This window comes from Cariama cristata, unplaced genomic scaffold (genome assembly GCF_000690535.1).
Source record: "Cariama cristata isolate BGI_N322 unplaced genomic scaffold, ASM69053v1 scaffold2001, whole genome shotgun sequence".
NCBI lineage: Eukaryota > Metazoa > Chordata > Aves > Cariamiformes > Cariamidae > Cariama > Cariama cristata.
Genome location: NW_009598475.1, coordinates 41,704 through 59,388, shown reverse-complemented (window position 1 = coordinate 59,388; position 17,685 = coordinate 41,704). Strand labels below are relative to the sequence as shown.

The 17,685-nt window shown below is 41.8% G+C and overlaps 1 protein-coding gene across 1 annotated transcript in view; it reads right to left on the bottom strand.

The window, feature by feature from the left end:
• Positions 1-7,049: 7,049 nt before the first annotated feature.
• The window catches only part of ADCY9 (adenylate cyclase 9), a gene marked incomplete at its 5' end in the record, with an annotated part of 39,701 nt that continues 29,065 nt past the window's right edge, over positions 7,050-17,685 (bottom strand). Inside the window, 3 exons of the mRNA XM_009709280.1 lie at positions 7,050-8,296; positions 14,306-14,347; positions 17,016-17,164. Coding sequence (XP_009707582.1) covers positions 7,108-8,296; positions 14,306-14,347; positions 17,016-17,164 — 1,380 coding nt within the window. The remainder of the gene's footprint in view (positions 8,297-14,305; positions 14,348-17,015; positions 17,165-17,685) is intronic.

Genomic DNA, 17,685 nt, shown 5'->3' with positions numbered 1-17,685 from the left:
GGTTCAGGCAGCGATGTAGAGCAGATGACTGCAATACTGCAAACCCTCTCCTTCGGACAATTTCTAGGGGCAACAACAAGCCAGAGTTATACAGCTAATATTAGAAATAAATCACAAATGAAACTCTGGTCTCACTCAAATAAAGGCAAAGATTCAAAGATGCTAAAGAGGCATTTTCCTTCTGGGCAGATGTACCACACGCTGCATTTTTCCCTGCCTTGAGCTTAAATCTTTCAACAATGAATCGATACAAACCACCTATCAATCGCAAACTAGTATTTAGCCAATGCATTAAGTTAGAAACAAGCAAAGACATGAGTGACCAAGGGAGGAAAAGAAGGAAAAACTCGAGAAAGTCGCTTTGTTTTGACTCATCCAAAGGAGGACTTGAGAATCGATGCTCAAATCAGGGATGTGTGAGCGGCAGCGCTGGCAGCGGTCACCTGCTGGGACGCTTGGCTCCCACTTTCACTGCACGTTGCCGCTCATCGCCGGATAACAAATCGGTTAGAGCAGCACCGGTTACAGCTGAAACTTAAAATTTTTAGTAACTTTTCCCAGCTGTGACCTTCTGTGCAGTGCTTCAGATTCAGTGAATGCTGCAACTTCTGGAGGTTCAAATACGTGTTGTTGCAGCAAGCCAGAAAACAGGGAGAGAACAGAATAAACTACGTAAAGGCTAAGACACGAGAAGCCGACAGCAGGCTCGGGGCCTTTCCAGAAGTGTAAAACACGAACGACTACTTCCTTGACACCAATTTCTGACTTGGAGACATGCATGTGGAACAGCTGCTAAAAAGGCCGTTAAACGTACTGCATCTGGAGCGGCGTGCATGAAAACGCCGGGCGCCTGCCTCCTGCTCCTCACTGGGCAGCTCGGTCAGGTGAGCAAATGTTTAGCAGCTACAATAAGGGACCAGGATAAAAAAAAAAAGCTTTAAATATCTTTTACCAATCTATTTTTTCCAAAATAATCTTCTTTCTCAAAAGCTAACGTTGATTCTCAAAGGTAAGTGGCAAACACTGTTGTATAGCCCAACCACTTATTTGGGCTGAAGACTGAAGCTTAGCTTGTCTGATAAAGACTTGAAAAAGGTTTTATACAGAAAATTTGCATTATTTTTCTTTTCTACAGCACCACTCGAACTGAGCCGCTGTTAAGACAAAATGTATTTCACCCCTGTTCTATTTTCTACTTGAACCTCTTCAGAGCCTGACATTTGAATTTAAATGAACTCTAGTAAGAGAAAGGCAGTAAGCTCCTGGTGTCCGATTTTCACTGACAAAACTCCTTCTCATCGCTCTGGGCAGAGTTCAGAGGGTGGTGTTACAGCAGAAAAAAAAAAAAAAAAAAAAAAAAAAAAAAGCCCGTTTTAAGGCTCCCTGATCCCACCACGAAAAATACACTGCTGGGAAGCCAGGGCTCTGCTTCACACCCGAGAAACCTTCCCTTACAGCAGCCAAGCAAAGACATCACTCCTGGAAAATAAAGATCAGCCGTCAGAACAACCTGACCCCTCGTTTCACCTTCACCTTCTCCTTTTCTCACCGATTTCAGACCTGGAAGCACAGGTTATCGTACGGAGCATCTCCCACACCGTGGGTGTTTGCACAGCAAGCCAAAACCCCATCGTTACGCTCTACCCTACACCACCCGTGCTGCATTTCTGCAGACCGTGGTCTTCCACCTCTCCAGTTTCCTTTACAGTTTTGGTAGATTTTAGCAGAAAACGGTCCACAGTTTCACAGCTCTTGACTGAAAAATCTTCAGATCATTGGAGCACTCAAACTAGATACTGGACAGCTCCAGAGTCTGCAGGAATTAGTGTGTAATGGTCACAATTCCCAATGCTTTACAGGACTTTGTAGAATCCTACCACCACTGCCTGCGGAGGATAGTCTCGGCAATGGCGAACAGTAATTCAAGTTTTTCTCCCTTAAATGTTGCTCCCCTAGAAATCAAAACAAAGACCGCTACAGCCTGCATACAGAACTCAAAAGGAAAAAAAAAACCAAACACATCGGAATAAATGACTTTCCTGCCCAAAGTGATGCTTCACATACAGCCAGCCAAGCCTTGGGATTACTCCAACTGGGTTTTCACTACCGCCCGGGCATCGAGATGGAAGCACCGCGGCACTGGGGGATCCCTGCACCTCTACCTCGACTGTTTCTCTGTCCACACAAAAATCATTCTGTATTTACAGTCAGTCCACCCCTGCGATATTTTCAGCAACTGGGAAAGTCACATCAATAACTGACTACCGCATTTTTAGCAGTTTTGTAATATTTAACTAAAACAGGACGCAAAGGAATGTTGCTTCAGCGAATCCCAACACTGACAACAAACTCTGGATGTTATTTCTTACCCTCTTCTGCTTTTGCACGCTTGCTACAACTCAGGGAAATAATATTTTTTTTCCCACTTTTGGTGTGATAAAAACATATTTTTTTCCCAGAATTCTTAAATTTAACTACTGGGATGTGCCTGATTCTCTTCCATACCTTCTGTCGAGCTGCTTAACACCATCACAAAGAGAAAGCCGCAGCTGTGACTGGACAAATGGAGCAAGATACCAAAGCAAACGTACTGTTCTCCTTTATATTAGGAAACCGAGAGGCAAAGAGCAGTGAAAGCAGCATCTGAAGCCAGGACCTGGCAGCAGCAGAGTTCAAACGCTGCTGTGCAGTGCAGAAGATGCAGTTTAGCAAAGGTGAGGACCAGGGAGGCAAGAACCACTCGCGCATCCCGTCCAGATCGAGCCAACGAGACCATAGCAGGGAACAAAGGAGAAAACAGACACAGTCTTTAAATTTGGCAAAAAAACCCCAACTAAACCAAAACCCAAGCTGCAGAGTTAAATAACTGATCACATTATATCCAACCTCAGGCACTCTCAGCCTCTTGCGACGTTGCAAAACAAAGACATGAAGTTAGTAACTGCTCCCTTGCAAGGTGTTTTTTGTTGTATTCAGAATTAAAGTTTTAGAAACAGGTTAGCAATTTTAAAATGCTGCATACCCTAAAAGCCTTGCTTTTTAATCAAGAATAAGCTCTTCTTTAGCTAAAAGCTGGTATGGGTACAGTGTTTGGTTTATAGCTCCTTTCATTTTTGCTCTGGGCACCTCCTTTCTGTATTTTAGCCCTAAAGTAAGAATATCCAAATACTTATTTTTTTGTAAAGCCCTTGGGGAGTCCATCCTCTTCCACCTTCATTTTGTCACGTTAAAATCCTCCTGCGCTTTGTATGAGGACGTAGCAGGAGCTGGAATCAGGCAGCGGCACCGTCCCACCCTGCTCGCAGCGCTCACGTTACCTCCAGCAAAGGGGAACGGCCCCAGATCCTGGGAAATAACAGGCAAATCTGTTCTTCTCAAAGTCATAAACACCAGAAGTGAATCAATGGGAATGTTCGGTTTTGAATGAGAAATCTGTCTCACAGAAGTAGCTGGGAGAAAAATAAGCATTTTTTTGTGTGTTAGCAGCAGATTATGACGACACTGCAGAAAATATTCAGCATATCCCTCATTACTCTCCGCTCCAGAGCGGCTTCCGCAAGGGAACTGTGGCAGAAGCCAACACGGGACTAGCAAATATTCAGCAATTCCCACCCTCCCTCTCTCTGGATAATTTTTAAATTATCACCATTAAAAACACCCTAAAAATAGGAAGCGCAGCAACGCACTGACTATTCTTGCAGAATACATTTCCAGGTACCTGGCCAACTCCTTAACTTTTACACCGAGGTCGCATTGTGCTGGCACTAACAGAACAAGCGCAAAAGTTATTTTAATGAAATGAACTTTGATCATGGCCTCCCACAAGCGCACACGTGTCGCGGCTGCGGAGAGGAATGCAGAACCGCATAACGCCATTAAAAACGCCTCCAGAGTCATTTTTGCGAGTATTGGGACATCTTTTCAAAGGCATAAAGGTTCAGCTCCCACTGTTTTACAACAGAAAATGGGTATCTCCTTGCTCTTTGTGCCTGGGAAAAAAAAATCTCGCTATCCGAACCGTACACTGAAAGCTTAGCTTCCCGATTTCCTTACTACGCTGCATTAAAGAGAAGATTTAAAACCTCCGAAAGAAGACCTGCAGTCTGTTGGTGAACACTCGCTGCTGCCCTGCTGGCAATAAGCAAACAGGGGTACCACTAGTTACTCAACGTTTTACGACTCTTTTCCCACCTTCAGAGTTAAGGCAGAGTAACATCGCCGGCAGTTCCCAGGGCACACAACAGCCCTTGATTTCAGAGTCCACTAATACTTCTGTCCCCACTCATTTTCTTTGCTTAGTGCCAACAAAAAAAACAGGCCCTGGTATTTTTTTTGGTATTCTAATGTTACCATAAACCCAATAATACTCCCGCAGCACCATACCATGACAGCGTGGGAGCGTTATTTACTTTATAGGCTGGAGGATGAGGCTTTTGTATTTTGCAGTGCATTGCTTGGATAACGAGAAGGAAGGTGCCTTGGGTCCGGGGCTCTACTCCAGCACCTTCTCCTTTCAGGTTTAATCACAGGGTGCAAACCCCTCACTGGGTGCAGGGCTGTTGCTGGCGGAGGTTTAGTTATTGTGCAGTGTCTCACATGAGAGAGAAGCCGGCGTGTCTTGGCTGAACTCTGCCATTGCAAACAGCTGATCAATGAGAGAGAAATGCTGGGTAGAGTCGTCTATAAAATCAGGAGAAAGAAGCGAAAGGTTTGAAAGACTTTGAGACACTAAAATAACACTAGAAGGCATGTAAACAATTCTGGACCACGTTAACTCCGCTACTGTAAGAAAAGGAATACTGACACACACTTAACTGAAATGAGAACCCTAAAAATGGTTTCAAGAATACATTCTTCGGATGCAAGAGGTATTTGCAGAATTATACTACCTAAAAGTCGGAAGTGCAACCCACTACGGGGAGGGGGGCCAAAGGGGACTAGTTTTAATCTACGGAGAAGGAAGGCTGCTGTAAAACTGTGCACTGATAAAACCCTTGTATTGCTGCTCTTCACGAATAGCTCCCAAACAGGCTACAGCATCTGTGCAGGAGGGTACAGGGATGAGTATCCCCTGATTTTTTTTGTGTGCTGGCAGATTGAGCAAGTAAGATTAATTTTAAATAGTTTTCCTATCAAACACCATTTAGACGTGCATAAACAGCAGCTTTTGTGAGAACAGCGTGCGGAGTCTTGTTTAACTAACTGAGATCCAGAAATCTCACAGACTGACATTTGACAAATGTTTCAAGGGCTCCGTGCTGACTGTGGTGTGTAGATGGATCTCAAATAGCTGAATAGGAACTTCACAATTTATACATTTATTACTCAAACTGCAAAAATCACAGAAGGAAGAAAAAGAAGTATCAATATATTCTGACTTTAGGTGAGATGGAAAGAAAGAATTAAACCCCATGCCAATGCGCAGACAGCACAGCACTGCATTTCATCAGCTCTTCCCTGGCTAAGGAACTTATTTCGGGCATAAAAACTCTTTCATTTTATTTGGTGTCGCAAGGAGTCAGCTGAACTGGAATAGCTGAATCATTAATATTACCCAAAGCGGGGCATCAAATGTAAGTGAAGGAGGTGATGGAAGCATGCAGAGGGCAAACTGGTGTAGTCTAAGGCCCCCACCCTGCAGTTCCCTCGGTGCAAGGGGGTTCCTGGGCTCCCGCAGGTCTCTGGTCCCAGGGACCTGCACAGAGCCATCTGCAGGACTGGGAAATGATTGTGCTTCTCAGCTCACTAGAAAGGACTCTTTTCCCTAGTCCTGCTTTCAGTGGCACGCAGGGAGCATGCTGTTCTATTCCCTGCTGCAAAAGCACAGTGTAAGGGTGGTGGTGGGGGGGAGAATCCTGAAAAATCTTGTGCAGCACCATTGATTCAGTACAGAGGGAAGCTGGGATACTCAACTGCGTTTGGTGGCTTCGGAAGTTTCACCAGCTTTGAAACAAATATTGCCTAGGTAACATCCTCACAGTGGTTGGTAGTTCAAAGAGGCTGAAACACCATCTTATTACTCTTATTAAACCAATTCACAATTCATCTCTCCTGATCCCTTCCGCACACGCACACAAAAAAACCCCAAACAAAATAAAACCAGGAATAAAATAAATAAATAAATAAAGGCATTCCCCAAACATTTATTTTGCTTTTTTCTTTCTCTCTCTCTCTCTCAAATCAGACCAGCTTAGAGATACCAACCTCACCTACCTTCGCAAATTCAGCTAGCGTACGGAGTAACGTGAAACTGCTTTAGACTCGTAAGACCTGAATTGTAACGCTCTCGTGGTCGCTTGTCTGCTTCTGGAAACCTGTCCTGAGAGCTGGCGGTGTCCGAACCCTTATTCCATTCCCACATATCAGTAACCCATTGGCTATACGGAAAAGAAGTGTATCCAAAGCACACAATGGCACATTAAGGTTGAAGAAAGCATCGGTAAAGAAGAATAAAACTACAGCAGTTGTTCAGCCTACGCTAACTAAATGTTGAGCCACTGCAGAACTCCTCCTCCAGCCCAACACAAAGCCAACTTGTGTCACCCCCTCGCCAAGACATTCTTTTGTGGTACGTTACTGGCACTTTATGTCAGTCTCATATGGTAGATACATGCACATTTGTCTGTGTGTTTACATACAAAAGGTCTGATAACAGTAAAACATTGTTCAGAAAGATATAAAAAACCCAAGGAGTTGCATTAGCCAAAAAAAGTGTTTTGTGAGAAACAACAATAAAAATGATATAACCACAGCTTTTCTTTTCTTTAAAATTAGATAAATACCCGAAGCTATGATTTCACTTGGGGCCTCTGTACCTTGACAGGGAGTCCAATGGAGTATATCTGAAGGCACTTAATATCCTCTACTCAGCTGTAAGATGGTTGCACAGGGAGCTGGGGAGCTTGGGATGTGATTTGGGGCATGGAGGAGAGAGATGGATGAAAACAAGCCCTGAAGAGCTGTGATCCACACAGCACCAGGCGCTGAAATGAAAACAAACGTACAACCCAGGTGTTGAGAAGGTCTCTCTTGAAAAAGAAAACTGCCAATTGCAAATGTCTTTGTGTTTCTATGGACAGAGCACTTCATGCAACTCTGACAAGTGTATCATACACTCTTAGAGATATTTAGCTTTGTCAGTTCGTTGACCTCCTCAGTTCCCGCTTCCTCACAGTCAGTCTCCTCCGCGGCTTTGCCAAACCTGCAACTCTCCTCTGCTTTCACCGCATCTTTCTGGAGCTTCTTGGTGGAAGGAAGGATGTCCTTGGTTTCTGAGTTATCTGTGCCATGGGCTATCTTATCAGAATTCTGTACAGAAGGCACCAGGTTGGCAATCTCATCCGTTGGAGACCGCCCAATGCTGCCATCCACTTGAACCCGAATGTCTGGAGATATAGACAACTGGTGATGTGGCACGATCCCATTGTCCATGCATTTTGGGTAAAGGTAGGTCTTCATCTGACCTTTCCCCTTCACATTGACTGTCCCCCTATAGTCAAAGTCATACCCCATCTTGTTTAGGATGCGGTAGCTCTCCTCACTCACCTGTATACGACACTCGACGCCAGTGGTGTCCATTCTGCTAGCAATGTTCACAGTGTCCCCCCAAATGTCATACAACAACTTGGTGGTGCCAATGACCCCAGCAGTGAGGGGGCCGTGGTTAAAGCCAATCCTAAGTTTAAAATTAAACCACAGCATGTTGTTGTTGAAGTCATCCACCACTCGCATCATTTCTTTGGCAAATTCAAAAAGGGTCTGCAAATGTCCATGGGGATGGTTGGTGTCCTGACACTGCGAGGTGTTCAGTCCTGAAGCGGCCATGTAGGTTGCCCCGATTGTTTTGATTTTCTCAATGCTGCTGTAATGTGGTTTGCTCAGCAGCTCATCAAAATCCCCAATCAATTCATTCAGGACTCTGTAGCACTCTTTGCCTCCTTCGTAGTTCTCTTCATAGAACTCGCTGAAGTTCACAATACTTGCAAAGATTACTCCGCCGCTGTCGTGGTTTTTGGAATAGCTCTGGGAAACCTTCAACTGTTCAGCCACGTGGTACGGAATAATATTCCTCAGCAACCAGTCAGCTTGATCCCTCATGCTCTGAATTTTGGTGCGGTGAAGATCAGCCTCCACATCTCCATGGTAGTGGAGACGGTAACTGACCTCAAACTCTCGATTCAGAAACCAGACCAGGAGGAGCAGAAGGAAGGAAACCAAAATCACTTCCTGACCGATCAGGTCTGCTGGCCTCTTCGTGTCATTTGGCACCGAGCTGTTGCATGGACTCTTTCTGGAGCTGGAAGCAGAAAACAAGGGAAGAACACGAAAGGTGCATTTAAAAACACAGAGTTAGGGCACTGCCATTTCTGTCCGTAGTCAGAAATCCTTTGCTAGAAAAAGAAGCATAGGAAGTGTACGTTACGTACTAAACTATAAAATATGCTTCGATAACTTCATCTGCTGTTAAGCATGCTAAAGAATTCATTTCATTCTTAAAGCGAGTACTTCCTTAAAGGGATATCATCAGGTTCAGCAACACAGAAATTGCTCAGCCTTTATTTAGTCCTGTTTTAAGGACTTCACCAAGGAAACGGTTATCGTTACATCTAAGTATGTAACTAAAAGCACTACATGTAAATACGTATATAAAAATGCTTAATAATGCCTGTGTGTGTGCTTAGATCTATGTGTGCTCATGTATGTCTGTATGGGGGGGGTGCGTGTGTAAGTTTTGTGGAATTTATCTTCTTTTGTATTACCTTCAATATTCAGAAACATCTGCTCTATACCCCTAGTGCCTTTCCCTCGCCTCCTCCTCAAAGACCAGTAACCTTTGCAGTGTGCCTTTAACGTTACCACACGAAGGTTTTGGAAGAAGATAACCCTCTACAAGGCACTTCATGGAGAACTGCATGAAAGTGGAGAACATGGAGCTCTGGCTTGACATTTTTTGTATGTTATAACCACTGAAGCTTTTTACGGTGGAGACAGAAAGTTTCTCAAAGTGCCAAGATTAAAAAAAATAAAATGATGTCTCACATAGATTGAGAGTAATATTTCAAACCCTTTTGACAATTCGTCGACTGCCTGTGCAGATTATGAAGCACTGATGGAGCATGCTTCCAGTGCCAACAAGGAGACATCTGCAGTCTACAACCTCAACTTTCTGGAGAGATGTAAAGACACAAATTTAATCTGAGAAGACACCACCTATGCAATCCTAGAAACTAAGTCTAAACCCAGACAGATTGGCATGCAGTGATTTCTGGAGCCCCTTAACTGCATTTTTTTTCCCTATAAAATTTATGCCAAAGCTTAAGATTTGATATGAGCAGACACATGCTGAAGTTTTTCTAGTTAAGAGACGATTTGATAAGGGAAAGTATCGCATCAACCTTTCTCCTTGAGTAACAGAAAGGCAATCTGTGTCTCAGTGTCTGTCTGTATTTCTTTTATGAAGGTATGTTAGCAAAAGAAATTAAAACTCAAAAGTGCAACTGTAGCAACAGCTCGAGAAGACTAAATTCGTTTCTGTAACATGTGAAAACATTTCTAAATTCAATTTGTTTCTTTATGTCCATGGCGGACATGCTTCTACTTCTGAAATCGAAGCAGACATTTTAGCAATAGAGCTCCATTATGGACCCATTCTCTTTTGCTGAATGTTCATTCTCAAATATCTGATTGACGGAAAAGCAATGTGATGAAGCAAAACCATACCACAGTTATGAAACAGATGAATGTGCACAACCTCTGAAACATTGTATGTGCTATGGTCTTTGTATCTATTAGCTTTTATCATAGCAAGCCAACAGGAGAAAAAGTTTCCCTTAAGTAAAATATTTACAACAGAGCGCTTACAGGTTGAATTTCAGGTTAAAGATAAGACTGCATATTATGTTGGAATTTACTCCTTTTGTTTCTAACCATAAATGTACTTTTCTCAGGAGAAGTGAAGGTATATTCATTTTATTGGCTTGATATTAAAAAAAAAAACCACGAGGGAAGAACGAAAGGAGAAGATTACTCCCAACTCACAGAATAGGTCCCTACAATCAGGTTCCCGTAATTGCTGGTGCGTTGCTGTACTAAGACTCCTTCCTTTCTCCCTTACAACTACTTTTCTCAACAGAACCTCTGCGATGAACCTATTCATCTCTCCCTAGAAAGACAAGTCAGAGACTAAGACAAAGGCTAAGTTATTAACGACCAGAATGGTAACAATTCCTTAAATACAATCCTTGCTACCTATTTTGCAGATGGCAAAATATCCTCCCAGTTTGATGGGTTTATAAAACAAAATGAGAGGAGAATAAGAAAGAGAAGTGATTTTAGAAAATAAATAAGGCTGGCGAAGGTGAGGAATGAATCTCGGTTAAGGAACACGATCCAGGTTCTTTTCAGAACTGTTCATTATTTTCCATATCTTGTGGGAAGAGATCGGCTAGAGGATCTGAGCAATGACATGTCACTCCTTTGAGAGTACGAGTTTGATCCAGATAATCTGCTCTAACATCAAACATCCCTGCCACAGGGACTTCTTTAAGTCATTAAAGACTTTCTATTTACAGTTTACGGTACAAAACACTCCTCAAAGTACTTTAATTCCTCTTAAATGAATTAGGCAAGCACCACAAATTTTACGTTGCAAAAAGTGGCTTGTGTTGAACGCAAGATCTGCCTTTTAAGAAGAAACTGCTGCCTCCCATTCACCACTCCTGAAGTACCGGCATCTGCGAGCTCTCAATCATCTCCTCAAACGCTGGCCTGACCTTGTTTCCCACGTGGGCGTACAACCTTAGAGATGTGCATGTGAAATGAGTGACTCACTTGTAAGCTGACCTGATTTCATTAATAAGGTAATGGGTTAGTATCTCAAAAAAGAAGGTGCAGTATCTTTTCCAGAGCAGGTATTTTTGATCACGATGCGACTGCTACAAGCATTAGCACAAAACGCCATGATGCAAGCCTGAAGGATGGAGCAATTACATCTCACTCATTTGGAAATCAAATTTCTGGATGCTGCAGCGACCGGGTTACAAGACCTACAGGACTATAAATCATCTTACACAGTCAGTTACCAAAGATGACCTGAAGCTACCCTTTAGAATGAAAACAAGAAGAAAAAAAAAAAACCCCACACCTATAACAGAAAGGATGACACACCCCCAAATCTTTTTAAGGTCTACTTTTTATGAGGTGCTGCAGCAGAGAACTGATTTTAGGTATCACTCAGATTGAAATCTTCAGCTGACAATGTTCCTTTAACTCAAAATGGTGAAGTGCTTCCTGGCACAGACACCTAGCTATTAACTTGGCATCTTCATCCAGGCCGTGTGTTGAATACGGAACAAGTGAGAGCTCTGGAGATAGAATCTCCTTTGGCTGGATCACAAATCATAAAGATAATGGCTTTCCACTTATAAAGATTTTTGGAAAGCCATTTTGCTTCCGAGCCAGTAATCTATGTTTGGATTTGGCTATCTTGCTATATTTAAAGAGGATGCATGTCTGTTAAAGAGCACCACAATGGTGGAACAGTGCAGAAAAGGGAAATCAAACTGCTGCTTTCGATGAAGAAGATGTAGTGGATGCATATAACCCCCCTCCCCCAAGCGATTTTAGTCTTCAAGTGGCCTATCACTGTTCCTCTTTGAGCAGCCACATTATATACCCTACCTGCTCTGGGATAAGAAATGAATGAAAATGAGAAATATTTCCTGCTTAAAAGACAAAGTTTATGGTCATATCTCTTTTGGGCTGAAGGACAGATCTGTCTGGAAAACAAGGCAAATTCCGTATTTTGATTTATTAGGCATAGCATGGACAGTCCAGAGATGAACTCTGTGCTAAGACTTCATTACCACTACTAGTATCTCTCTTCCCACGCAACATTAATAATTATCTCAATTCTTGATCAAGAGAAGGGAATAACCTCATTAAAAGCATGCAAAACACCAAGTAAGTTTGTTTGGCCCTCTTAGAACACAGGAAAAGTTTTTGTGCAGACTGGGGTGAGCAAGGAACCTTTTTTATTTATTTCAGTGAGAAAGGAACAGCAAAAAAGTTTGTTAGGATAAGGGTGTTTCAGCTTTTTATGAGGTCATCACCAGGAAAAAGGGGACATTCTGTTTGCACAGAACTCTAGAAATGTGGTATACAATAATGTACGTTAAAAGAGCCCCGAAAAGAGAAGCCAAATTCTGTTGCAAATAAATGGCGGAAAGAGAATAGGATTAACTCCTAGTTCTCTCTTCACTTTGAACATTTAAAAGAATTGTGTTAATTTACAAGTTTGGGCAGGTTCAGATCAGTGGAGCCTGGACCGTTAACAAAGATCACGCTGGACTGATACAACTCCTGCATTAAAAGAGAGACGGTGACCAACTAACCCGACAAAACTGCCGCCGACAGGCAGAAAGGGCAGTGCTACGTAGTGTTAGCTCATGCACAACAGACGTGCATTTTTTCCCCCAACTGAAGGAATGGCAGACCAAAATACAAATCTAGTACATCTCATAATACAAAGTTAAAATTGAAGTTTAGAAATGTTTAATAAGCAAGGTATTTTGGTCACTGTCTGATTTGGCATTTCAATCGCAAGCTAGGATTTGCAAAGCAGGCAGAGAACGCTCCACGCCTGTTGGCAATAACAGCTTCTGCATGGTTTGGTTTCTTACCCACTCTTACCTTTACTTGTCACGAGTTAAAAGTTACACGATATATTTACGGAAGAAAAATATTTGCATGCAAACAATGCTTGATAGCTAATTTTTGGACAGATTTCTAATAAATGATGATGTAGAAACAGTCCCTGAATGGAAGACTGGGCTGTCAATTATTTAAGGCAGAATGAATTATTTATTAGTGATTAGCAGCTGGTCAGGAGCCTGCTAAGCTGCTGTCAGCACTGGGCAAGACATTTGTAATTCTGAGCAGCACAAAAGGTCCGGCAATTTCACAAACTAATAATGAACCACTAAGGATCCAAACTCAGGCTAATCCTAAGACATTACTTCCAGTGATCACCACGCTTTAGTATTTCGTACGTTGCCTTTTCAGCAAATTCCCTTTAGCGTTTTAGTTTACAAAAAAAAAATCAAGCTGCCTCTATTCTTTCGGTTTTAACTTTCCGTTCCGGATTTAGTGAACTGGAATTCTGTTCTGAAAATGAAGTTATCTTTCATGAATCAAAGCCATACAAAAAGGAAAACCCACGTTAAAAAAAAAAAAAAAAGGCAAAACCAAAAAACCCCAATACTGTAGTAAGCGCTAACTTCCTGGTGAATAAATATCTAACATTAAAGCACAGCCACCATCTCTCTGTACTTAAAAGTCATATGCTTTCTAAACTGCCATAGCACTTGTGGAGATGATGTTTTTTAAAAAGTAATTTTGTTCCGATACATACTCCAGTAGAAGCAACATGCTCCTAAGTATACATTTTTTTAGGTGAATTATTGAGTCACGTACTCACAGCATCACTAGTTCAAGCAAGTACATCACCCCAGTATTGCCCCTAAATTTGTAATCAGCAAACGCATACTTTCCTAATGGCAAAGACCCATAAAAACCACTTTAACAACGGTACTGCAAAACTTGCAATAAAACCGTGAGAAATTCAACACTGAAAGAAACAAGAGTGAATCTTTAACATGCTTATTCATAAGGGGCTATTAATAATCCAGGAAAAAAAATTTAATTTGTTTGTTTAAAGGTCTGGGGGCTACAATTTCATTTCCTCCCAATGACAGGACTTGCTATTCTGCCTAGGAGAGCACATGGTGGCAGAGAGCACCCAGGCTGTCACCGCCAGCATCCCGGTGACGGCAGCGGGTTTCCCAGCCAGTTTTGTCAGCTGAAGCTCTTCTACCACAGGGAATTCTCACCTGGCCAGCTGTGGATAGGATCCAACTCGGAACACGTCTGAATGGTGCAAATCAACCAAGGAAATCGAATAAACAGCTCATGAGGTACAGATAACGCTTTAAAAACTGCTACTACTAGAAAAACAGATGCTATTTGATACAGCTCCTCCACAGTTCTATTTCCTAGGAATTAAATTTAAAAAGAAAATAGCATTACATAACTCAGTGACTGCAGCATCAGCTCTCGGATGATTTTTGGTCATACCCAAGTCCTCTGTGAAGGAAATTACGTACACAGGGAGCTTAAACGCAACTTGCTGAACCAATTTGTTGAATTCCCAAGTGTATTACTGTGGATGCAAAGTTTTGCTACGTACAATTGACTGAAAATGTTCCTATCCGTAAACATAAAGATGGTAATTTTATACAAAGCTTACCTAAAGTTCTGTGCCAAATCTAGATGAAAAGTTTCCACAGAGCTGAAATAAAAAAGCATTGATTTCAGGATGAAAGTTAAAGCAATAAAGCAAGCATCCCACTAGAATTTCATTTAGCATTTTAAACTCTTCAATTATATTTCTGCATAGGACCGTTGCATTGCACGCTTGATCAGCTTCAGACAAACTTTGTTTGAACATGACTTATCTGCACTTTTTGCTTAGAAGAAGCAATCAGTCAGACAGAGATGCAAACACCTCTAAAGGGTAACTGATGATAACGCAGTCAAGATGATGCCCTGAATGAGTAATTCTTACACAATCTAGCTTACCTTGGAAACATGGAAAAGCAATTTCAGAACTCTAAAACCCAGTTATGCCTTCATCTTATCTGACCACACAATAAAAAGATTTTAAAAAAAAAAAAAAAAAAAAATCAAAACAACAACAAAAAAAACCAAAAACCAAAACCAAAAAACCAAACCCCTAAACCTCCCCAAAACAAAAAAGCCCAAACAAATATAGAGCCTGTTTTTAAAAATGCGATTACAGAAAACCAGTAGTTCAAGCACTTTTTGTGTTTACTCGCATCACCATTTCTGTACTGCAATCAAGTATGACAACTCCCAGGATCAGCTACTTTTGGAAAAAGAAGCAAAGAAATCTGCAGAATAGATTTGCCTGTGATACATAGCAAGCCGCAATTACCACTGTGGCAAAAAAAATATTGTCCAGACTAACGATAAGAGAGGAACAAAAAAGTTACCAACAAGCAAAAGTTACAGGTCTCACTAATTCAACCTGTATTATTTTTGTCCATGATCAATTCTATAAATCACTTTTTCAGATCCGCAGTTGAACAGCCCTATCTATTACTTTAAATATTTATTGTTAAAAGCTGAAATAACAACACATTCCATGATTTCTGTACTTCACCCACTAATGGTCACTGCTATTCAAACCACAGGCAAAAATACGCTATCATTAGGAAAATTTCTTAAGATAATGTTTCTTTAACATTCATATCCACCCCTTTAGTAGTCAGCGAAAGCTGATGCTATGAACTGATACAATAGCAAGGTCTCCACCTCTCTGCTTGGGAACAGCCTTTCCAAGTCCCTTAATGAAGTTGAAATGCAAGGAAAATCCCAAGTTTTGTGTCTTTCTTTTTGCACAAAGTCTTAATACAGAGCTTATGCACAAGCTGATTTAGTAATCACACATAGAACTCGTTCTAAAATACTGTCTTTGAATAAGGAATTAGGAGTTACAATTGTGGCACTAAACCTTCTGGTTTTCTTCTGCCTTTGACATGGATGCACAGAGATCCGTTCAAACGCTCACTCAGGGAATGTCAACCACTATAATACCTTTTTCGTGCTCTGGCTTCACTGTCCGCCTTCGCATGAAGGTTTTCGGTACTGCAAATATATTATATTGCCCTGTTTTAAAAGGCTCTGCTGTGAACCAGCATCTAGTTATGCAATGCTAGCTCCACGCAGACACGCTTGCGCGCACGTAACTTACCGAGCTGCAAGAACTCCTGCTTGGGGGAATTATGGAAGAGTAGCCAGGGAGTCAAGAAATGGCATCAAGGGTTTGCTCTTCACTAGCTTCCCTGAAAGACCAAACCTGCGGCTAACTTCTCAGTGAAGCCGGTGGTTGCACAGTGAAAGCGTTTGGTGTTACAAAGGAAAAAGGCAGTGGGTGGAAAGTCAGCTTTCTTACTGGGAGAGGATCACTTAGTGTGCTGGAGGAGAGACAATGTTAGGTAACCTGGCCAACTAAAACCAAAGGAATAAGAATTCAAAGATGAGAAAGGCGAGGCATCCAGAAACTAAACACTACTTCCCTGCACTGAAGCTAGAGAGAACTCTCCTGCACTCCTTGCCTGAGTGCTCTGCGGACAGACAAGAAAGTCCTTGCAAAGTCCAGGCTATGGTAAGAGTGCAAAGGCTGTGGTATTTCTTAAGCCACTGAGAAGTGCAAGTTGGTAATAAAATTTGGACAACAGGAGTGGATGGCTGGAAGGACTCCCTTGACTCTCTTGGCAAGAAAATACAAGAATACTCCGAACAAGCAATTTTCCCCATAGGAGAACTTATCAGAGGAAAAACTGAAAAGCCTTAAGGTTATTGAACAGAAACTGCACTAACTTGATTCCTCTGGTTACAGTCTTGCAGCATCTGCTGAAAGGGCAGGACAGTGAGAAGGAAACAGGGTATTTGAAGCCTATTAAATATAAGCACCTGCCTTCCACAGTGGAAAACTCCTTGAGGAAGGAGGTGGAAGAAAGATATATGGTTCCTAAGGGGCAAAAAAAAAAAAAAAATCCAGAGGGGTGTGTGGGAACAACTGGCCTCTCTGGCACCACCAAATACCTCAGAAATTGTTGAATAAAACAGATTTTCAAACAAACAGTGAAAGGCAATTCTATGGGTCTGATAAGAATAAGCGTGCCCCAGAAACATATCAGTTGAAAGTGTCATTTCAAAACAGATTACAGGAAAGAACTCCTCAGATATCATCCTGAAAACCTTAAAAAAAATGCAGAACTCTTCCCAAATAAAATTATTAAATTTGAGATTAAGCTGGAGAAAGTCATGGCAGACACTAAAATCCCATGCATTAGACCCTCACTTCACTGGTGGAGAAGACCAAATTTGTTCACTTAAAACCCAGTTAATGAGTGCTAAGATGTGATTCTCACCTGTCTGGACACAAGGAGATGTAGAGCAGAATGAGAAGCACTGCTCCTACTACGGTTGCCAACAGAGATCTCATCCAGGAGCTAAGCTGGCAGAAGTTACAGTACTGCACAATGGTGATCAGAATCGCGCAACACATAAACATGGTGTACTGCAACAAAGAGAGAGAGCGTGAGTTAGCTTCTTCTTGCTGATGGGAGCCCTTCTGCACATAAATGCCAGTCTAAATTACAAAAATGTGTGATACGAAAGAGAAGGATCTAATTTCATCTGTATTATATGCACAGTAAGTAATCCCTCACAGTGTCTGTATCAGGAGACAGCATTTGAAGATGGAGGTATTCCCTTCAAAGAGCAAGAAAACTTTTAGTACAGGTAGTTTGTAACAATTTTCCTTAGATGGAGTTTTGTGTTACTGCATTACACAACCATTATTTTAGTAACTTTCAATACCTTCAGCTTACCTTTGCAAAAAGCTCAGTGCCTCTTCTTATTAAAAAAAAAAAAAAAAGAAAAAAGAAAAAAAGGAAAAAAAACCCAACAGGTAAGCATTCATAGTAACCTCCTCCTCTCCACTGCTGGGGTTAGACCTCGTCTGTTTTAAACTGAGTGTCAAAATTCCACTGCATTGAAAATGTGCCACACATTCACCCCAGAAACATCACCCAACTG